This window comes from Ascaphus truei, chromosome 11, assembly GCF_040206685.1.
Source record: "Ascaphus truei isolate aAscTru1 chromosome 11, aAscTru1.hap1, whole genome shotgun sequence".
NCBI classification, from domain to species: domain Eukaryota; kingdom Metazoa; phylum Chordata; class Amphibia; order Anura; family Ascaphidae; genus Ascaphus; species Ascaphus truei.
Window position 1 is genome coordinate 33,788,868 of NC_134493.1, and position 23,782 is coordinate 33,812,649.

The 23,782-nt window shown below is 44.9% G+C and overlaps 1 protein-coding gene across 2 annotated transcripts in view; it reads right to left on the bottom strand.

Annotated features, from left to right (window-relative positions):
• Positions 1 to 23,782, bottom strand: part of INTS1 (integrator complex subunit 1) — a 60,042-nt gene that overhangs the window by 23,664 nt on the left and 12,596 nt on the right. For both annotated transcript variants that reach the window (XM_075565564.1, XM_075565565.1), the window contains 24 exons: positions 23,391 to 23,496; positions 22,575 to 22,761; positions 21,881 to 22,026; positions 19,826 to 19,967; positions 19,546 to 19,722; positions 19,193 to 19,301; positions 18,855 to 18,975; positions 18,255 to 18,332; positions 15,707 to 15,876; positions 15,335 to 15,431; positions 14,993 to 15,084; positions 14,844 to 14,904; positions 13,926 to 14,123; positions 13,351 to 13,480; positions 12,651 to 12,830; positions 10,994 to 11,143; positions 10,274 to 10,453; positions 9,970 to 10,074; positions 3,909 to 4,076; positions 3,640 to 3,751; positions 3,388 to 3,546; positions 1,747 to 1,893; positions 607 to 705; positions 182 to 306 (listed from right to left, as the gene is read on the bottom strand). In XM_075565564.1, coding sequence (XP_075421679.1) covers positions 182 to 306; positions 607 to 705; positions 1,747 to 1,893; positions 3,388 to 3,546; positions 3,640 to 3,751; positions 3,909 to 4,076; positions 9,970 to 10,074; positions 10,274 to 10,453; positions 10,994 to 11,143; positions 12,651 to 12,830; positions 13,351 to 13,480; positions 13,926 to 14,123; positions 14,844 to 14,904; positions 14,993 to 15,084; positions 15,335 to 15,431; positions 15,707 to 15,876; positions 18,255 to 18,332; positions 18,855 to 18,975; positions 19,193 to 19,301; positions 19,546 to 19,722; positions 19,826 to 19,967; positions 21,881 to 22,026; positions 22,575 to 22,761; positions 23,391 to 23,496 — 3,239 coding nt within the window. The remainder of the gene's footprint in view (positions 1 to 181; positions 307 to 606; positions 706 to 1,746; positions 1,894 to 3,387; positions 3,547 to 3,639; positions 3,752 to 3,908; positions 4,077 to 9,969; positions 10,075 to 10,273; positions 10,454 to 10,993; positions 11,144 to 12,650; positions 12,831 to 13,350; positions 13,481 to 13,925; positions 14,124 to 14,843; positions 14,905 to 14,992; positions 15,085 to 15,334; positions 15,432 to 15,706; positions 15,877 to 18,254; positions 18,333 to 18,854; positions 18,976 to 19,192; positions 19,302 to 19,545; positions 19,723 to 19,825; positions 19,968 to 21,880; positions 22,027 to 22,574; positions 22,762 to 23,390; positions 23,497 to 23,782) is intronic.

The following is a 23,782-nucleotide window of genomic DNA, read 5'->3' on the forward strand; positions in this document are numbered from 1 at the left end:
GACCTACGGGTCCGCTTCCTATCGGAGACGAGCAACGTTATATATACCATCATAGAATTTAAACCATTTTCAAGAAAATAAAACCCATTTCTACATACGCATATAATGCTAAAGAATAACTAATATTGCAAGGGATGATTTACGATCACTGCAAGTCATGTGATGCTCTATACACTCCTACCTGCAGGAACATCCCAGCCAGGTCATCTTCTGGGCCCAACACCGGGATCTGCGTCAGAGCGCGCGAACGTACTTGGCCCTGCGGAGATTCGGTGCTCGTTTTTCTCTTCACCAAATCAGTGCTGTCTGCAAAAAAGACAAGGAGGTCAGTTACTGAATGTGCTGCTTTCCACCCAAGCAAGGTTCAGACCTTAGCTCCATTGAGAAAATATTGAGGCCCAAAGATACCAAATGTTGCCAAGTCTCAACACAAATCCAATTTCGTTGCCCTGTAGTGGGATTTAAGAGGCACCAAGGCTTAGCACCATTTAATAACTCACAGCCCGAGTCTGATTTCACAGGTATAAGCGACATAAGAGCTGGTCTCCATAAAACAATTTATCAACCAATATGACAAGGACACCTTCACACAAGTAAATCAGATACCCCGTCTGGTAGGAATTGAGGCTGTGAGCAGCGTGTGGAAGGTCTGGCCGCCTGTAGCTCCCCTCTCATGCTGAACCTCCACAAGATGAGCCATGTAATCTGTAACAGAAGAAACACGGGGCATGTTCACAGCTCGTCGTTCAATGAATGGACTACAAACAGGGTTATATGTTATGAAGCTCCATGTGTAAGCTGGAATATTAGCGTTTATGTACATTTAGTTGCAAAAGCAGCAGTGCTAGACACTTATTCGCTTAAAGGAGCAATGTCATCCATGTCTTTTTTTTAATACAGGTTGGAAGCCGAGAGTCTTCGGAGTTGAACTCCATTCATTTCAACTCCGGGGACCCCCTGCTTGCAGACCTCCGAAGGGGGTGCCGGTATCTCCTGCAGTTTAAATCCCCCCGTCACATGGGCCAATAGGACGCCGCACCGGATGACGTCACGACTTCCTATTGGCCCGCATTTTTTTTTTTTTAAAGAGCAGGACACACTTAGGGGAAAAGATACTAACATTATCCATGTTAAACGCCTATTCCTCAGGGGAGAAGTGCTGCTATAATGAAGGGTTCAACGGGGCGGAGGCAATATGCTAGATGAGGTGTGGCCAACTCCAGTCCTCAAGGACCGCCAACAGGTCAGGTTTTCAGGATATCCCTGCGTCAGCACAGGTAGCTCAATCAGTCCCTGCTTCAGCACAGGTGTCTCAATCAGTTCCAGCTTCAGCACAGGTGGCTCAATGAGAGGATCAGTCTTTGACTGAGCTTTTGATTGAGCAACCTGTGCTGAAGCGGGGATATGCTGAAAACCTGACCTGCTGGGGGCCCTTGAGGACTGGAGTTGGCCGCCCCTGTGCTGTACTATAATTCCAGCACCAGACAGGTAATGGGGTTCCGAACGTTGCACCCCACTCCATTTAATACGAATGCTCCGCAGTTATGTCTAAAGGAGCGCGGATATTAGTGTGTTACTGACCGACATCTTTTCCGTCCGTCTTTTCGCCCTGCGCGTGCACCTGCCCAGATAACTGGTGTGCATGCTACTAAATGTGCTAGGTTTTCCACGTGTAGTGCACACACTAGTAGTAGCTGGTGCTGAGGTGTAAGAGTGAGCCCCTCTCCGCCTGGCTCCGGCACTTACTCTTGTCCATGATATTTTGCTCCAGCGATGTCGGGTCGTGGGACACCGCTTGGTCCAGGTACTGCAGCAGCTTGCTCATACTGGACACCGGGATCCCAAACGACTGCACGAACAGCAGCAGCTGCTGGGACTCGAGGTCGTTCAAAGCTGCGTGTAAAAATATAACAAGGAGCCGGGTTTATTCGAACTGCCCAGGACCTGCCCCAGAACAACACCTACCTGTTCCCTGAAAGGAGCCGTTCCACGTGGCGGGTCAAATAAGTGGTTTAAAAAAGAATCCCATATCTAGTGGTCTTGTTCCAAAATTTCCCTCAGAGCTTAGATTTGATTGAATAATTAATTGTACTATTTCTAGAGATCCATTCACACCTTTATTTCCTAAAAGATCTCAGGACATGCCCAAACGGCTCCAAATATTCACCACGGTACGTATTAAAATCGGCCACCAGATGCACGATCGCGAGCTTCTGGAAGAGGAGGAACCTTTGTCAAAGCGCCTCTGCGAAACGTACGTCAGGTGGGAGGCAGGACTAGACTGACGTCATGACGTTGGTACGCAGCAGTGAGGGGCGGAGCACACCGGAGTGCCGGTAGGACTTACAAGTCGCCGTGATGCAGGTCTGACACTTTAACTTGCTACGAGCCTTCATCTCTAAATATTTATGCTGTGCTACTTACGCATTGCGCAAAGAGATGTGCTTAACACCACTTTACGAGGGTGTTAGCAGTAATATGTTAGGCTGTCTATTTAGACACATTGTAGAGTGAAGAGTGTTGTTTGACTATTTCAATTGGCACTACATCTAGCTAGTATGTTTGCTGATTTACCAGCTATTGGCAACTTGTTTCAGTTACCCTTTCTGCTTGCAATACCTCTGTTCCTGATTACATTTACATATTGTGTGATAGCTATTGATCTGCCTGTTACTGACTATATGTTTATTTAGGAGGCTATAATTTGATACGGATTCGATCCGTGCCTCTGAGCTACCTTAACACATTTTGTGGGCTCATTATAGTTGTTCTACATGTTTATTTTCTAAAGCAGTACTGTATCTCGCTATTTAAGTTGTTATAAGGGGCTATAAATTGATACGGACTCTGATCCGTGCCTCTAGGCATTATACACAATTTGTGTGCCTATATAGAATAGCTATCACATGTGGCAATCACAGATTTTTGAAGGAACAAGTATATGCTTTACAATTATACATGAACGATCAGTCTGTATGTTACCTGTTTACTATATACAAGTTTCTTTTAATTCTCACTATTAGTGCTGTACCCAAGGGGTAGTAGTAAATAACTGCGACCTATTCAGGTTTTATTCATCATTGGGAGTATTTTCAGCCTTGGGTTTCAGTTTTAGACATTTATGTACACAATGTTTGTCTTTTTGTATGTGTTTGGTAACCATAGTGATTTATTCACTTTGATACACATATACATACATTTTTATTTTATTTTAATATCATTAAAATTGATTTTAAATATACAATCATATCATTTAACACATTGAGTGCTGGTAGAAGGGTGCGCTTTTTCTAGTCTTCACTATCAAAGAGCATAACAGAGGAAAACAAACTATTTCAATGCTTCTCTGAAAGGGGCCAAACACTTCAGTCCCCGAAGCTCACATACCGGCATCCACAAGGCGAGGAACTTCGGAACGGATCATTCGCAGCTTTAGCCAATCGGGAAGCAGCAAGGCTTCCTCTGAAGTGTCCACAAGGAAAGCTGTAGGAAGGGGCTTCTTCTCAGGAAACCAAATGTCCAATAAAGCGTAGAAGTCACTCTCCCCTGCCACCCAGAGAAAAGAACGAATGAAGTACGTCGTAAGATGGTCTGCAATGGAGTTCTAAGACACTTTCTGTTGAGAACATTATGACTGACCCTGCGGAGGTCCGAGAGTCAGAAGAATGACCATGGCGTGGACGACCAGAATGTGCATAGTTGCCGTTTCGCCACTGGTCCAGCGTAAGAAAACCTGATCCTGGGACTCGGACTGCAACAAACAAGAGAAGAACTGGCAAAGGATTCATGTATCCCACATTGATGATGAAATCCTAAAATAGTCGAGACACAACAAGACCACCACCAAGGAACCACGTCTAAAAAGAATCAGAAGCACACAGACCGATGTTAAATGATCATGTACGTACCCAGCTATACACCTCATCGCCCTCCTTGCTTTTCCGCATGCGCCGAACATAGCGAGAAAATATGGACAGTAAGGAAGCAAGCACAGCGTCGGACTCGGGGCAGTATGAGAGCTTTGAGAATAGGTGAGTCATAATCGTGGAACGCTCCACTGTCAGGCGCGCTACGTCCTGTGAGAGAGAACAGAGACCAGGGTGAGTGGTTTAAATTCAATGATGAGGATCAGAGGAGATATTTCAGATATGGGTTTTAAACCCACTCTTTTATTGGGGGTATAGAAAAGAACATTTACAACTAAGTGATAATAACCGCACTGTAATTAAGCAGGCAGTAAGAAAAAATAAATCATTTTGTTTATATTGCGATATCTAATTAACAACATACAGGTATCTGCAGACACACCCACAGCGAGGCAAGATGGCTGCACACACTAAACAGAGTGCCTGTACACAGGCAGATGTGGTGCAAGGTAAAAAGGGGTTAATCCAGTCTAGAAGGATCACAACCGTGATACAAAATACCAGCACAGAAGTATAAAAAACAAAGGTCGGTGAAACGCGTAAGGGTTTTTGGACTACTGTGCTTCCGGAGCCAGCGCCGCGAGTACTTTCCCTGAGCAGATTCCTCTAGTCTGACATTGAACCCACGAGGGACGTATTGTGCAAACGCCCTACAGGTGACGGAGCCTACTGGAGTTAACCAGCTGTTCTGAGGGAGCGGTGATCGTTTGGAAGAAGGGCACGGGTGTCCGGTTAACAACACCCAAGGCTCGATTTTATTGGAATTTCTGTAAGTGCAATTGTAATTACCTGCGTGTTTAATACAATTTGCGGTATCACACTTGTTAAATGTCCTTAAATTCGCTTTTTCTGTAGATTCACATCAGTATAACAGAATTCAGCATTCTTGTCGTTTGCACACAAAAACAAAACGTTTATTTTGAAAATAATTACTTACATACAAAAATAGTAAGAATGACGATGGTGATGTTTCAAATAGATTGATATTCTTAAGAATAGTTGCACATAGTAACCTTCTTTCAGTTAATATTCTATCCAGGTATTAACATGTCCTTTTCTCCTCTTCATGGTATTATCAATCTGGACTGGTCTTTCTTCCTCTGGCCTATCTTCTCTCCATCCTTCCTTCCTTCCTAAACTCACTAAGCTCACTGCTGTATTTATCCATAAAGACCCACCCAGTCAGCCATTTTAACCTTGAAGATGGTATATCCTAACATAGCATTTAGCTACATTGCTGATGATATGAACTACCTCTCAACATATAAGGAGCTTCAAAGTTGCTGAATTGTATAATTACTTCTGAATATAAATGTCTTATGACAGCACTTTTCCTAGCTAGGACTTGTGCTGAAGCATTATTAACACACCAGCTGCTGTGACAGCTTCAAACTATTTAGGACTATAGCCTTTGACCTTTGTTCATTCTTGTTATTAGAATAGACTTCATATGTAAATGAATACTAAGAGATAGACAAAAATGATCTTCAAGCTCATTCCAGAGTTAGAACAGTTTTCTTATAAGACACCATTTCAACAATTGTCCTTTAATCATTCATTCAGATGTGTGTATATGTTTAAACTTCTTTTAAGAAAAAGACAATTTCTTACAGCCCCTCTAATTTATATAAAAATATAAATAAAAAATCCATGTACCAATCACACACCAGTTGTATCACATTCAAAGATTATAAGGACAATATGTCAAAAGATATCTCCTAAATCAAAGGATCATTATTGGAAGAGTTGGAGGTTTTTTGTAAATTTCTGTTCATCATTTTTTTCAAAATCTTCAGTCCATTGTTCCCAAGGGAACTCATTTACTTGAGATATATTAAATTGTAATGGAATCATATTTACATCTTTTGAGAGAATCTGTGACATATTCACTTGAATTCCATGTAAATATATTCCAATTGGACTTCCTCCAATACAATACAATCCTTTTAATAAAACCTCAGAATGTGTACACATAGGAAAGAAAGCTTTAACTATTTCTTTATCTGACATCACTTGTATACATACCCTGCCTTTTTCTACCAGAGTGACAAGATCGTGAAATGTTTTTACTGTCTCAATACAAAGTAAGCATGAACGATAAATAATCTTGACCTGGCGTAATAAACAAAGTATTTTAGAATAAAAATGTAAACAAGCGTAAAAAATCTATTCGTTAAGTCTTGCTATAATTGTGTAAAAAATAAAAATCTGGATATTGGAGACTATAAAATAATAACTGAATATTACTACCACTATTTCTAGTACTGTTATAGGAAATAAAACTCTTTCTTTTCCCAATATGGACTTTTAAAGAAAAAATAATAATACTTGTACACACTGTACATCGCACCCATAAATCTGTATAATTTTGAACCAATAACAATTCTTCTAGCAAACTTTGTTGTACTCCTAGAGATGTAATTCCCCGTTGTACTTTTTCAGTATTGATTATTTCTTTCAATAGTCCGAGTAGTAATAAATATAATAAAAATAGTCATTTTGTTCTTTTTCCTAAAAAATGAAAAAATATTCAGTCCCATCGGTGATGACTCTTGTTGATTTTCCTCATTCTTCTTGACTCCGATCATCCAATCGTATTCTTTATTCATCACACAATTACATATGACGTTTTGTTAAGTATTTTCTTTCACCGAAAACTTGTACTGCAAAAACTCGAATTGTTCCCCCACAAACGTCGCAACGTTTCTTTGAAGAAATTCCACGCTATTCCATTCAGCGCATACAAATGCTCCAGACAATGCTCCCTGCACGTCCCGCAAATGTACCTTCTTCCTTGGGAAACTTGACCAGACAAAGGCAACCCCCGAACAGTCCGTCTCCCTCTAGGAGATTCGTGAAACGTGGTTCTCTGTCTCTGATCTGTTAATCAACTGTAGTCAAATCTACCAAAAACTTGACACTTCTTTTTTTTCTTCGGTTCGTTTCAATTTTTTCTGAAATCTTGGATCCAGGATGTATCGACAACACCCCCTCTAATCCAAATGTGACGAAAAAACTGAATGAAGGCTGGCTCGCCAATGTTAAATGTCCTTAAATTCGCTTTTTCTGTAGATTCACATCAGTATAACAGAATTCAGCATTCTTGTCGTTTGCACACAAAAACAAAACGTTTATTTTGAAAATAATTACTTACATACAAAAATAGTAAGAATGACGATGGTGATGTTTCAAATAGATTGATATTCTTAAGAATAGTTGCACATAGTAACCTTCTTTCAGTTAATATTCTATCCAGGTATTAACATGTCCTTTTCTCCTCTTCATGGTATTATCAATCTGGACTGGTCTTTCTTCCTCTGGCCTATCTTCTCTCCATCCTTCCTTCCTTCCTAAACTCACTAAGCTCACTGCTGTATTTATCCATAAAGACCCACCCAGTCAGCCATTTTAACCTTGAAGATGGTATATCCTAACATAGCATTTAGCTACATTGCTGATGATATGAACTACCTCTCAACATATAAGGAGCTTCAAAGTTGCTGAATTGTATAATTACTTCTGAATATAAATGTCTTATGACAGCACTTTTCCTAGCTAGGACTTGTGCTGAAGCATTATTAACACACCAGCTGCTGTGACAGCTTCAAACTATTTAGGACTATAGCCTTTGACCTTTGTTCATTCTTGTTATTAGAATAGACTTCATATGTAAATGAATACTAAGAGATAGACAAAAATGATCTTCAAGCTCATTCCAGAGTTAGAACAGTTTTCTTATAAGACACCATTTCAACAATTGTCCTTTAATCATTCATTCAGATGTGTGTATATGTTTAAACTTCTTTTAAGAAAAAGACAATTTCTTACAACACTACGCTTGCCTCTTTTTTTCAATGTACAAGGTCTCTCATACACTGGAGGTCCCGTTATTCATTTGAAGGAGGACGGTATCGGTATACCATTTCGCTATTATTGCCTACGAACATTCATACCATTCGGGGGTCTTTGCGCTCCATTGTTTTCTTGTTGGTATGTATGTATGAATGTAAGTATGTATGTACATACTGTGATACTGTCTCTGTCTCTGAATAGGCTGGAGTGTTGCAGATAGTGTGCTTTCCAGCCTACAGGGAGTTAATTTCCCCTAGAGAAGCTAGTTCAGCTGCAGCTAATCAGGCTGGACTCCTGAATCAACAGGAGTTTTAAAAATCAGGAAGCGACTATACTGAGAGAGACTGCTTTCCCCAGAGAAAGGGCGGAGAGAGAGTGCTCCGCAGCTAAGGAAGCTGGTACAGCCCCCTAGACCTGCTGGGACTGACTGGGTCTTAATCCCAGGAAGAAGGAAGGACGCGAGAGACTGCGCTGAATCAGGGATCTCCTATACTTAACATTGGACTGGCAGAGAAAAGGGATTCTCTGAACTCTCGCAGGGTCCAGAGGGAATTACCTGGAGCCCCAAATCGGCACAAGACAAAGAGCTAAGTAACATATTAATGTACTGAAGACTGTGTTGTTGCACATGATAGGGCATGTTTTAAGCTGGGAATCAGTTTAGTTGGCCAGTGCCATTAGGCCTCGGCCAAGCTCCCCGCTGGCGTGCTGAGGCGCGCTGAGGCTCAGGGAAAGCGGGTGCTTTCCCTGGCCTTAGACAGCGCGCCATCAGGGGGCTTGTCGGGGGCGGGCCAGTGACGTCACAGAGCTGGTTCGCCCTCATTGGGCGAACCGCTCACGTGACCGGCCCTGCGCTCCGGCGAGCGCTGAAATGTAAAAATCTGCTAAGACCTACGCTTCTGCGCGCTTGCGGAAGCGTAGGCGAGCCCCTACTAAAGCCAGTCTAATTGCGGCTGTAGGGGCTCAGTGCTGAGCGGAAGCGCGCCTCAGCGCGCCTCCGCCAGCAAGCAGCAACCCTGGACGAGGCCTTAGAAAGGGCTAAAGCTACGGTATAGTTAGTTTTCCCTAAAGGGAATAGGAGTTATTTTTATGTTTTGTTTTGACTAAAGGGACAGTAGGGCTGTTGGTGTATGATTTAACCCTGTAAATAAACACCCTGTAGAGAAATACAATGTTTCCGGCCTTATTCTGGGACTTAAAGATACTGTAACGTGATGTGGGCATCACAATATATAAAACAAGAAAATCATGCATCAGATAACTCTACAACTTAGCAAACTTGACACCCTCTACAATTCAATATGCCGTTTTGTTCTCCAATGCAACTACAACACACATCACTGCGAAATGCTCAAAGAACTTGGTCATCACTCGAGTCTAGGCGCAAAGTTCACCTTTCCTGTCTTGCTTTCAAATACTTTCTGGGCAAGCTACCCGTCTATCTGAACAAGCTCCTCACCCCTACCACACGCAGAACTTATCATCTGAGATCTGACTCCAAAAGACTGGTCATGGTCCCAAGGCTCAACAAAGTATCCGGCCGCTCCTCCTCTTACCGTGCACCCCAAAACTGGAACAACCTACTGGAGACTCTCACATCCACCACCAGTTTAAGTTCTTTCAAAACTAAAGCTGTCTCACATTTTAATCTGGTCTGTAACTGTTACATAAGCCTATAATACATATTATCTCTAACTGTGCATGCAAAGTATTGTATATAATGTATACCCTGTTCACTTATGTAACTGTATTAGTAACCATGTATTATTTGTCATCTTAACTCTATGCCCAGGGCACACTTGAAAACGAGATGGTAACTCTCAATGTATTACTGTACTTCCTGGTAAAACATTTTATAAATAAATAACTAAACAACGGTTACCAAATCAAGTCAGTAAAGCAAGGTCTATATAATATGAACCCTGACGGTGCTAATGGGATAATCACTGCAAGTAGCACAAAGAGAGAAAGCATCCCATGAAGAAAGCACTCTGGCATACAAAGCGCTTTGTATACCAGAGATACACACACGATATTGTTAAGTAGTATTAATAAGAAAAGCAGGTACTCTATTTCTTTGTGTGGAGTGCATTGCTCGACATTTCAGCTCCCGTGGAGCCTTTTTCAAGCACAAACAGATTAGGCAGTGCCTATATATAGATAATGCTGTGGGTTAATCCTTTACCCTCACCAGAGCAAGTTCATTGTGAGGTCCCTGGTCTTCAACTGGAGCATACTGGGAGAGGTATACTAGGTAGGCACTAACAGTCTGTGGGTCTGTCTCCATGTGAATGGCCTGAAAAAAAGAACAAGGCAGAAAATAACAGCACCAGAACACTCCCGTAAGCCAGCACAAGTCCAATGCCAATCTGCACATGGGTAACTTACCCAAGTGCTTCTCTGCACTCAACGACTTCTGTTAATCTACTCGTAACGCAAATTACTTTGCCACAAAACGAGCGTTGTTGACCGCAAATGTTCCCTTGTATACGTACCTGTTGCAGAGCTACAGCAGTAGTTCCTCTAACACTATCGAAAAGAGGAAGCCTGGGCAAATCTCTCAGCAGCCACTGGTACCCCAGCATTGGTTCCGAGTCTCCGGAGTCCTCATCCATTGGTTGCTCCTTCTCCTCTCCATCTCGCTGCCCTCCTTCTGTAAGTACCATGGACAGACCCTACCGGGAGGCAGACTGAGTCAGTACAATAACAGTCATGGGCTATTCAACGCTCTGCTTTGAATGATCACAAATGCTCCCAAGCAACAGAAGGCTATGTCACAGAATATTGAATAGGGCCATTTAAAGCAGGGTGGGAACCAAGGGGCTACCAGAGCTGAACCTCAGTAACATCAGCTCTGGGGAGCATCTGGTTCCGGAGATACCTAATGGTTAAGTTAGCGCCAGTACTCCCTGGAATTGATATCCCGTGTCACGCGGGCAAGGAGGAAACCGCAAAGGGATGGCTTTGCAGCTTTAGTTTGGCCTGTGTGAAGTGGGAGATTTAAATAGCCATTTTGTTTTCCTTGAAGGGAGCTGCAACGCACAACCTTCACTGGTAAGTATTTTGGGAACCGGGCTTCAGAGTGAAAACATAGCTAAGGCGGGGAGGGGGGGTGGACAATTTATTTATTTTTATATAGGAAGGGACTTCGATATTCATCGACTTTAACACGGACAGCAAAAACCTGAGACTTCCACGCTATCGTTTCCTTTTACCTTCATAGCCAGCACACGCGATGCCACCTGGGACGAACTCAGGCGGCGCAGGAAATAATCAAGCACCTCGCAGGTTGTTTGCTCGTCAGCTTTTGGGCCCAGCAGCAAATCTTGCAGCCGCCGGAGAAGCTGCCTCTGTTTCTGCTGGCGCTGAAGCAAAGAATACAACAATTTGCCTTATTCTAAATAACGTAAATTCGCTCATCTTTAATTAATCAATGAGCTGCATCACTGAGGTTTGAAAGCTGTATGTAGTACGACACATGCGCAATACACAGATCATCACATAGAAAGTACCGGATTGAAGCAAGGTAGCTAATCCTCAAACAATGCAAATGTGCCTCAAAAAGAGACTAGTAATTCCAGTATTAAGGTACACACGAGAGGGTAAGAGAGCCCGCTCTCTTTGTACATCACTGATACCGCTTCTCATATCCCGCTCTCCTTGTACATCACTGATACCGCTTCTCATATCCCGCTCTCTTTGTACATCACTGATACCGCTTCTCATATCCCGCTCTCTTTGTACATCACTGATACCGCTTCTCATATCCCGCTCTCCTTGTACATCACTGATACCGCTTCTCATATCCCGCTCTCTTTGTACATCACTGATACTGCTTCTCATATCCCGCTCTCCTTGTACATCACCGATACCGCTTCTCATATCCCGCTCTCCTTGTACATCACCGATACCGCTTCTCATATCCCGCTCTCCTTGTACATCACCGATACCGCTTCTCATATCCCGCTCTCCTTGTACATCACCGATACCGCTTCTCATATCCCGCTCTCCTTGTACATCACCGATACCGCTTCTCATATCCCGCTCTCCTTGTACATCACCGATACCGCTTCTCATATCCCGCTCTCCTTGTACATCACTGATACCGCTTCATCCCGCTCTCCTTGTACATCACCAATACCGCTTCTCATATCCCGCTCTCCTTGTACATCACCGATACCGCTTCTCATATCCCGCTCTCCTTGTACATCACCAATACCGCTTCTCATATCCCGCTCTCCTTGTACATCACTGATACCGCTTCTCATATCCCGCTCTCCTTGTACATCACCGATACCGCTTCTCATATCCCGCTCTCCTTGTACATCACCAATACCGCTTCTCATATCCCGCTCTCCTTGTACATCACCGATACCGCTTCTCATATCCCGCTCTCCTTGTACATCACCGATACCGCTTCTCATATCCCGCTCTCCTTGTACATCACTGATACCGCTTCTCATATCCCGCTCTCCTTGTACATCACCGATACCGCTTCTCATATCCCGCTCTCCTTGTACATCACCGATACCGCTTCTCATATCCCGCTCTCCTTGTACATCACTGATACCGCTTCTCATATCCCGCTCTCCTTGTACATCACCGATACCGCTTCTCATATCCCGCTCTCCTTGTACATCACTGATACCGGTTCTCATATCCCGCTCTCCTTGTACATCACCGATACCGCTTCTCATATCCCGCTCTCCTTGTACATCACCAATACCGCTTCTCATATCCCGCTCTCCTTGTACATCACTGATATCGGTTCTCATATCCCGCTCTCCTTGTACATCACCGATACCGCCTCTCATATCCCGCTCTCCTTGTACATCACTTATGCCGCTTCTCATATTCCACAGACAGACTCACCTGGCGTTTCTTGGCCCGCTGCTCCTTGCTTTCACTTTCCTCGTCATCTTCACCTGAGCCAGACTCATCAGCAGCATCGTGCAGTAGGAACTCACACAGGCATTGCACTGGCAGCACATCCAAGGACCCTTCGCTGGACTGTACCAGGTCTGCCAGCCACGGCATGGACTGGGAAGATGGCTAAAGAAGCAGAATACTTGGAATGCTAATGAGAACTAATACACATCACGGCACCCAGAGCACGGTCTCAGATAAAAAACCATGTTACAGGACGTGCTAACATCCCATTGTATAGCGTGTGCCAGCAACAAGGAGGTAACCATGCATTATGTCAAAAATAAAGAACTCTAAAGCTGACACCTGCTGTTTGCTGTGTACAGTCTCCAACACTGAAAAATTGAAAGCAACTATTGAAAATATACAAAAATATGCAAAGATTTCATTAACTTCAGCAAATGGGTTCTAAGTTGTTTTTTTATAGGACTTTATGTGGTGTGGAAATCCACATTGGGCTGCACCAAGGACCTGTAAGTACATGTTAACTTCATCCTAAAATGAGACATTATGCAGTATCCTACTATATTACAAGTCGTTACATGACAATAAACCGTTTCTCTGCCAGCCTGATTCTGGTATTATACACATCTCTACATGCTCCCTATACAGCAGCCTTACTGCAAGGCATGCTGGGAGGACCCACCTGTCTCTGAATGATGTTGAGCAGGAAGTCAGGATTACGACTGCGACACAGGAGGTGGCCTAGGCGCAGGGACTGGTTCAGGGATTTAACCTGCTCTAGGGCATGAGGTGGGGGGCGACGCGGAGGGCCCCTGAAATTAAAGTAATGAGATTGAGAACCTTTCATTGTCAAATTAAAAGGTGCTTTGTACAGGGGAGTCAGGAAAAATAGCCATGCCAATGCAGCGCAAATTATAGTATGTATGTCCTCCTCCCTATGAGCCATGTATGGATCTTCTAAGATAATAAAGACTAATGATCAAAAAGAGGATACTGGAGCCTGTAGCAAAAGTGTGTTTCTATACTGAGCAATATAGCATAAAGGCAAGGATTTGTCTTGTTTCCTTTCTCATTCCCTCCTGTTATAGTATATATGTATAGAATCTGTAATTCAGGTGGTTCACGTGTGGGGGAGATCAGCGATGCAGACGGGCTGAGCTTCGACACAGACATCGCCTTACAATCAGAAGGCAGAGTCACGCCTGGATCCTCTGCCATTGCGACTCCGAGCCCAGATATAGCTTAGAAGGTGCTTACTGAGGGTCCAGGCTGGTTAGCTGGGACAGTAACAGGCTGTTGCTCTCCGTTATAGTTTGTTTGGTGGATGCTGCAGCGAGGTGGCTCTCGAACGCTAGAATCTCCTGCTTCTCCCGCTGAGAGATTTGAAGCTCCCGGTTGATTAAATCTGTTCTGGTTTCTTCGTCCGTTACGGTGCATGGTGGGTAAGAGTAATTACTGAGGATAGTGGGGGAGAAGAAAAAAAAAGTTACGCTTTTCCAATGTTCTTTAAATGCTACTACATGGCGCAGATAAACAAGGTTGCTTTTTTTGTGTGTTATTTTTTTATTATTGCTATAGCCAGTGGTTGACAAATCACCAAAAAATCTACTCGCCACACAAAAAAATCTACTCGCCACCTAGTACCAAACGTGTGCTGCTTGGGCCAATATTTACTCGCCCGGGGGTTAAATCCACTCGCCCGGGGCGAGCAAATGTATAGGTTTGTCGAACACTGGCTACAGCATTGAAGCAGGGGATCTCCTGGGCTAAACTGTGCTAGTTTCAGTTTCGGGGACCCCATACTTCCAGCATACTTACCTCCGTAGTGGGTACCGGTATCTGTGCGGAGCTTAAAAAATACTGGTCACGCAGGCCAACAGGAAGCCGCACTGGATGATGTCACAGCTTCCGATTGGCCCGCGGGACATTTCTACTCCTCTATGATGTTAGGCGCACAGTTTCTCTGCCTGCATAGATACCAGCACCCACTACGGAAGTATCCCCAGAGCTGATATTAAAGGGGTTCAGCTCCAGACTCCCTGCTTCAATTCTACAGCAAAAAAAAAAACAAAAAAAAACAATGCTACATGTAGCGCTTTAAAGTGGAGAAATGAGTTGCAACAAACTTCCCCCACGTTGAACCTATATAGAAGTATAAATCGCGTAAAAACTCACTTTGTCATCACCATTTCCATAAGCATCTTTAACGTTGGGTATTCTTCCCAGGCAGCCAGACCTGAAAAACACAGTGTCCATAAAACGAAGCTTAATCTGGATCATTCATCTCCAGCGCATACACTTCTCTCTCCAATAAAGACACCTACCAATATTTTCGGGATTAAATGCAGCGACAACAAGTAACAGCGGCCAAGCTTTCCAGTAGAGAGTGGAAATGGCTAAGTTGGGCGGCTGATACCTAAAACAGAGCAAAATACAGTCTAAATATTTTCAGAAAGCCAAGGGGGAAAATATAAAGGTTTGCCCCAACATCTGTAGTATTGCAGGCTTTCACTGGGCATCATAAAAAGGGTTTAAAGATGATGTACATCTGACATAGTCTGACATAGACTGAAATACCCTGGGGGCAACTGTATTAGTTGCAGGCTTTCAGTGGGAATCATAAAAAGAGTTTACAGATGATGTACATCTGGCATAGTCTGACATACCCTGGGGGCATCTGTATGTTTTCCGGATGGTGGTAGGTACAGAGATTTAACACGGCATCCAAGAGCTGAATCCTCTCAACTCGAAGGACTTCCACATCTAGAAAATAAAAACAAAAGATCCGATTAGGTAGCTGTGCACATATATCACGTTTGGAGGATTTGAGTTAGCAATTTTTAAGCACGGTAGCACAGAACAGATGGAAAAAATAATACACATAAACGATGTATTTTGGAAAGATGCCTAGGAAGGTTAGTCAGACAAGTTGCCAATGTCTGTTTAATAGCAATAGTCTGCTGTCATTACATGTAAACTGTTCAGCCTGTGAGTGCAGCTGGTTTTGAATAAAATAAGAACACTTGGGATGTACGTACAAGATACCAGACCCTCGGCCTGTACAGCTGCGGCCCGCTTCACCAAGTGGTCAGCAAGTTCCATGGCATCGGCTGGGCCGAGAGGGAGATCTCGTGACAAGCCAATGACCAGAATGCGCATCAATGTGTCTTCGAGCAGGGGCACTTCCGAGCAGAGGCGAAGGAAAAAACTTGTCGTGAGAAAAGAGAAGACTGGTCAGTGCCCATCGCTCTACAGTGTCCATCGCTCTACAGTGCCCATCGCTCTACAGTGCCCATCGTTCTACAGTGCCCATCGTTCTACACTGCCCATCGCTCTACACTGCCCATCGCTCTACAGTGCCCATCGTTCTACAGTGCCCATCGCTCTACACTGCCCATCGCTCTACAGTGCCCATCGTTCTACAGTGCCCATCGTTCTACAGTGCCCATCGCTCTACAGTGCCCATCGCTCTACAGTGCCCATCGTTCTACACTGCCCATCGCTCTACAGTGCCCATCGTTCTACACTGCCCATCGCTCTACACTGCCCATCGTTCTACAGTGTCCATCGCTCTACAGTGCCCATCGCTCTACAGTGCTCTACAGTGTCCATCGCTCTACAGTGCCCATCGTTCTACAGTGCCCATCGCTCTACACTGCCCATCGCTCTACACTGCCCATCGCTCTACACTGCCCATCGCTCTACACTGCCCATCGCTCTACAGTGTCCATCGCTCTACAGTGTCCATCGCTCTACAGTGCCCATCGCTCTACAGTGCCCATCGCTCTACACTGCCCATCGCTCTACAGTGTCCATTGCTCTACACTGCCCATCGCTCTACACTGCCCATCGCTCTACACTGCCCATCGCTCTACAGTGCCCATCGCTCTACAGTGCCCATCGCTCTACAGTGCTCTACAGTGTCCATTGCTCTACACTGCCCATCGCTCTACACTGCCCATCGCTCTACAGTGCCCATCGCTCTACAGTGCCCATCGCTCTACAGTGCCCATCGCTCTACAGTGCTCTACAGTGCCCATCGTTCTACAGTGTCCATCGCTCTACAGTGCCCATCGCTCTACACTGCCCATCGCTCTACACTGCCCATCGCTCTACACTGCCCATCGCTCTACACTGCCCATCGCTCTACAGTGTCCATCGCTCTACAGTGTCCATCGCTCTACAGTGCCCATCGCTCTACACTGCCCATCGCTCTACAGTGTCCATCGCTCTACACTGCCCATCGCTCTACACTGCCCATCGCTCTACAGTGTCCATCGCTCTACAGTGCCCATCGCTCTACAGTGTCCATCGCTCTACACTGCCCATCGCTCTACAGTGTCCATTGCTCTACACTGCCCATCGCTCTACACTGCCCATCGCTCTACACTGCCCATCGCTCTACACTGCCCATCGCTCTACAGTGCCCATCGCTCTACAGTGCCCATCGCTCTACAGTGCCCATCGCTCTACAGTGCTCTACAGTGCCCATCGTTCTACAGTGTCCATCGCTCTACAGTGTCCATCGCTCTACAGTGCCCATCGCTCTACACTGCCCATCGCTCTACACTGCCCATCGCTCTACACTGCCCATCGCTCTACAGTGTCCATCGCTCTACAGTGTCCATCGCTCTACAGTGCCCATCGCTCTACACTGCCCATCGCTCTACAGTGTCCATTGCTCTACACTGCCCATCGCTCTACAGTGCCCATCGCTCTACAGTGCCCATCGCTCTACAGTGCTCTACAGTGTCCATCGCTCTACAGTGCCCATCGTTCTACAGTGTCCATCGCTCTACAGTGTCCATTGCTCTACAGTGCTCTACAGTGTCCATCGCTCTACACTGCCCATCGCTCTACACTGCCCATCGCTCTACACTGCCCATCGCTCTACACTGCCCATCGCTCTACAGTGTCCATCGCTCTACACTGCCCATCGCTCTACAGTGCCCATCCTGAGATTTAATTTTTTATTTTTTTTAAATCGGATTCAGGTATACTTCAAAATAAATACAGCATGCTAGACTGCATTTAAAGACTAAATGTGACCCCTCCCCATCTTTATTTCATAACCTCCCAATTTTTCCTCTTGAAAATAAATAAGTACTGTAATTCCATCTACCCCCTTTTGTATCTAAAGCCCTCTCACACCCAAAACCTCTCACACTCACTGCCCCACACCTCTGGAATGCCTTTCCCCTCAATATCCGAGTAGCGCCCCTCTCTCTCCACCTTTAGGACATTTCTTAAAACACACCTCGTTAACGAAGCATATGGGTAACTCCACTGGCTGATACTATACACCTCAGATAAACTGACCGTGGCCCCTTGCAGATGTACTCACCAGAACGTCCTCCTACTGCCTCTGTAAGTTCTCCCCACTTACCACTTGGATTGTAAGCTCTTCAGGGCAGGGACTCCTTTTTCCTAATGTTACTTTTATGTCTCATGGGCTTATTCCCATTATGTGTTATATTATTATTAGGCCACGTGTATTACTGCTGTGTAGCGCGATGTACATAGGATGGGGCTATATAAAGATAAACATGCAAGTGGGAACGAGAGACTATAAAAGTATGATCATACTTGCGATCACTTTCTGGGGGCCAGTTGTCCCATTTGTAGTAAGTTTCTGGTTGCTCAGTGAAAAGTACCTTGTGGAGGCTACATGATATAAATAAAGAGAACAAACACAAGATCAGCAGAGTATACTGCAAAAGCACATCACGCATTACACATTTCCAGATCAAGTGAATTCAGCCGCCTTCTGTCACGACGACTCCGAAACCTTGGTTTTCCATTGCAAATTGGTTCACCTGGTAAAGGCAGCTGTCAACCAATATTGCACGTATACTTACAATAGGCAATACACCGGTGGTATGTCGAGCATGCACTCCGTACGCACTATACTAGAATAAACATATGTTGGTGCACTAAATGCTGACCAGGGTCTTTTCCTATGGTAGATCCCGTGGAGTGAATAGTATAAGGTAGAAAGGCAGCGGTTACTCCTGAGGTTGCTGAAAGGTTACTTTATTAGCTGAAATCATTCCAACGCGTTTCGGTCAGAAAATAAAGTAACCTTTCAGCAACCTCGGGAGTACCCGCTGCCTTGCTACCTTATACTTACAATAGGCCCCATCAAATTAATAAGGCTACTTTGAAACACTGAGGACCATAGCGTACCAGTGCACGTATTCTTTAGGTGGTAGTTTGCTGATGGATGGTACAACGGTGTGAAGCCACCACACTGCGTCCCGCTGGATTGCAGCAATTTGATTCTGAAAAGAGCGCAGGACCTCCAAATCTGAAATGGGACATCAGAGAGCAACTAAAGCGGAGTGAGAAAAATGGGTCCCAACACAAACCACATGATACTTACTCTACCAGGGAATAAGAAGTTCCATACCACACAAAAACCCAAGAGGCAGAATATTAAACCACAAGTGACAAAAACCATGGTACCCCAACATGGGACAGAAGATCTGACCCTCCGTAAGTGTAATCATATAAAATGTGCTTACTCTTCTTCTCTCCTTTGTCCCACGCAATACCGGCCTCCTTCACCTGCCCAGTAATTCCCAACATCATGGATACCGCAAGCAGATCTGTTATGTGGGTCACAAAGCGTTCCTGGAAAATAAATAGGGGATCAGCATTACTGTGGACAAAGCTAGAGTTAAACTGATCTTTCCCCCCTCTGTTTTGAGCTGGAAGTCGGTGATGCCAACAGGAGCGAAGAATGGAGCTTCCGGCTTTGTATACTCTTCCAGCAAAAAGTGAGCGGATGAACCACTGATGCAATTAGGGAAAGAAAAGGGTCTAATACACCAGAAAATTAACAATGTGGAGATGAAGTACAGTGGATGCTGATTACCTTCAACTCCATGTCCGCGTAAGGAGCTTCTTTCCTCTCCTGCATTAGACCGAGGCAGAATGCCTGGAAGTTTATCTCATGCTTAGTCTGTTTGATGATCTCTCGGAGAAGTGCCCGAGACGCTCGTAAGTAGTCATCTTTATTGGTCAGGAGGTCTTGGAAGACCATAGCCAGGAACTGAGAGAAAGAGAGAAATACAACGTGACGTATTACACCCCTCCTTTATGTTTTGCTTATAGATATACGCCACGTGTAATGCGAGATGTACAGCGCAGGGTACCTTTGGTGCCAGCTCCGAGCTGTGCTGTAACACAGTATACAGAACCTGCATGTTGTTCGGATTTCTGGCGTTGGAGAGTTCATTAAAAATCACAAACTTCACCATGGTGCCCAGGTTCTCTCTGTGAGCGTTCAAGAGTTCCCTAAAATATATTAAAAAAAAGTTTCTATATAATTAACTAGTCATTATTTATGTCACCAGTGCAAATAAAGACTGCAAAGTTTTCTTTAGAAGGAGCAGTATACGTACAATTGTTCTTTGCAAATGTGTGTAGTGCCAGTTATATAGAACTTAAAAGAAGCAATTCCTGCAGTTTTTATTATTATTATTATTTTTTTAACATGGGTTTGAAGCAAGGGAGTCTCCAGAGCTGAACCCCATTCATGTCAGCTCCGGGGAGCAGCTGCATCCCTACATACAGACCTCCAACGGGGGTGCCGGTACCTCGGCAAAGTTTAAACCCCCCAATCACGTGGGCCAATAGAATGCTCAGCCTGATGATGTCAGGCTCTCTATTGGACAGCAGGGCGCGGGAGCTTTTAAACTCCGCCATTATGTGATCCCTGCTGGCCGAGCGGCTACTGGCACCCCGTACGGACGTCTGTATCTCAGGAAGCAAAATGTGTAGTGACGGAAGAACAGTGCATATTCCGCACAGTGACAAATCATCCCATCTGTAGTTTATCGCACACACACTGACACTGATCCCAGATGCAGCTTACCGCACAGTGACACCGATCCCAGATGCAGCTTACCGCACAGTGACACCGATCCCAGATGCAGCTTACCGCACAGTGACACTGATCCCAGATGCAGCTTACCGCACAGTGACACTGATCCCAGATGCAGCTTACCACACAGTGACACTGATCCCAGATGCAGCTTACCGCACAGTGACACTGATCCCAGATGCAGCTTACCGCACAGTGACACTGATCCCAGATGCAGCTTACCGCAGTGACACTGATCCAGTTTACCGCAGTGACACTGATCCAGTTTACCGCAGTGACACTGATCCTAGATGCAGCTTACCGCACACACTGACACTGATCCAGATGCAGCTTACCGCACAGTGACACTGATCCCAGATGCAGCTTACCGCACAGTGACACTGATCCCAGATGCAGCTTACCGCACAGTGACACTGATCCCAGATGCAGCTTACTGCACAGTGACACTGATCCCAGATGCAGGTTACCGCACAGTGACACTGATCCGAGATGCAGCTTACCGCACAATAACACTGATCCCAGATGCAGCTTACCGCACAGTGACACTGATCCCAGATGCAGCTTACCACACACACAGTAACACTGATCCCAGATGCAGCTTACCGCACAATAACACTGATCCCAGATGCAGCTTACCGCACAGTGAGACTGATCCCAGATGCAGCTTATCGCACAGTGACACTGATCCCAGATGCAGCTTACCGCACAGTGACACTGATCCCAGATGCAGCTTACCACACACACAGTAACACTGATCCCAGATGCAGCTTACCGCACAATAACACTGATCCCAGATGCAGCTTACCGCACAGTGACACTGATCCCAGATGCAGCTTATCGCACAGTGACACTGATCCCAGATGCAGCTTACTGCACAGTGACACTGATCCCAGATGCAGCTTACCGCAGTGACACTGATCCCAGATGCAGCTTACCGCACAGTGACACTGATCCCAGATGCAGCTTACCGCACAATAACACTGATCCCAGATGCATCTTACCGCACAGTGACACTGATCCCAGATGCAGCTTACCACACACACAGTAACACTGATCCCAGCTGCAGCTTACCGTACAGTGGCACTGATCCCAGATGCAGCTTACCACACACACAGTAACACTGATCCCAGATGCAGCTTACCACACACACAGTAACACTGATCCCAGATGCAGCTTACCACACACACAGTAACACTGATCCCAGTTGCAGGATACCGCACACACAGTGACACCGATCCCAGCTGCAGCTTACTGCACACACTGTGACACTGATCCCAGCTGCAGCTTACTGCACACAGTGACACTGAATCCAGATGTAGCTTACCGCACACACAGCATATAATGGTTGAGAAGAACTTTGGGTTTCAGTCTAATTTTGATCAGGTTTGAAATCACTTCCATGTCCTCAGATCCGTGAGTGTTACAGTTCATGCAGACGGACATCAGCAGGTCCTGAGCTGGACGGGTCAGCTGATGATTTACAAGAACAGATGCACACAAAATGAAATTGCTACTTCAGTGGACACAGCAAATCAAGATCGCTCTGTTGGATGTTTCAAAATAAAAATGCTTAAAACTAGATCTATATAAAGGAGATCAACAAATAGTAATTTTGCATCATATACCCAGTGTAGTACAGCAACAGAGTATTTTTCTGTGTGTTTCTGAAAGGTCCCTGCAACAAATGAACCTAGCCATATATATTTGGCAGGTGTTTTAAGTACTTTTACATTGCTCGAGTAAGAAAATTCCAGTTGTCTCTCTTCAGACTATTGTACTCTCGAAAATTATGAAAAACGCTCGTGATTGTCCAATACAAAAAAATAATCCAGTGCACTATTCTGTAATAACACGAGGGCCGCTAAAAACTCCTAGGGGCGCATGCATCCTGTGCCGGTACGGGTTATCGGACCCGTTCCGGCGTCAACTCCCATTGACTTGAATGGGAGAGAACATGTTATAGGGAATTGCAAGGAGAAACAGATGTGGATTAGGATCAGTCAACGCCATAGCCTCACCTTCGGGTTCTGCAGCCACATCTCCAGCCTCTGGACGGTCATAAGCCGTACCTCCTTGTAGCCACAGGAGACCGTAAGCAAGCGAAGGAGATTTCTGGAGACGTTATCCATTGGCTGACGGCGGTTCAGTTGATCCCGCAGCATGTCCAGAACATATTCCTCCACGCCCTCTGCTAAATCTTCATACCTAGAGAGATGGCAGTCTATTACTCATTCATGTGGAACTAGCTTAAATGCTCAAAGAACTAGATTGGCCATCACTTGAGTCTAGGCGCAAAGGTCACCTTTCCTGTCTTGCCTTAAAATACTTTATGGGCAAGCTACCCGCCTATCTGAACAAGTTCCTCACCCCTACCACACGCAGCACTTATCACCGGAGATCTGAGTCCAGGAGACTGTTCACATTCCCAAGGTTCAACAAAGTATCCGGCCGTTCCTCCAACTCTTACCGTGCACCCCAAAACTGGAACAATCTAAGCTATCTTACATTTTAATCTGGTCTGTAACTGTTACATACGCTTATAACATATTATCTTTAACTGTGCATGCTGTGTCTTGTATATAATGTATACCCTGCTCACTTAATGTAACTATGTATTTGTAACCATGTATTTGTCATCATAACTATGCCAAGGACATACTTGAAAATGAGAGGTAACTCACTGTATTACTTCCTGGTAAAACATTTAATAAATAAATCGTTCTTCTTAAGGAATGCAACAGCTGGCTAAGCACCCACCAAAAATACCGTCTATTTTATATGTGGAGGTAGCAAAGGTATCCTTCTTATTCAAGGTTCGGGAGATTGTAGCATACCGTGGCATGAGCTGTCCCTCTTCTTCAGGGCTTAGTTTCTCCTCTGCAATCAGTAGCTCGGTTTGGCTGTCTTCTTCTTCTGTCAGGGATGGGTGCGGACTGCTGCCTAAGAAAAATAAAAAGAAATACACAGTCCCTGCTTGAAATATGTTGAATTATATTATTTGAGTTCTCTTTAATCTCTGGTGTGGATTTGAAGCTTCACACTGCTGTTATATAGTAGCAAACTATAAATTAGATCTCTTCATCTAACATAGGGATGGCCAAAACCAGTCCTCAAAGGTCACCAACAGGTCGGGTTTTTAGGATATCCCTGCTCAGCACAGGTGGCTCAATCAGTCTCTGCTTCAGCACAGGTAGCTCATTCAGAGGCTCAGTCAAAGACTGAGCCT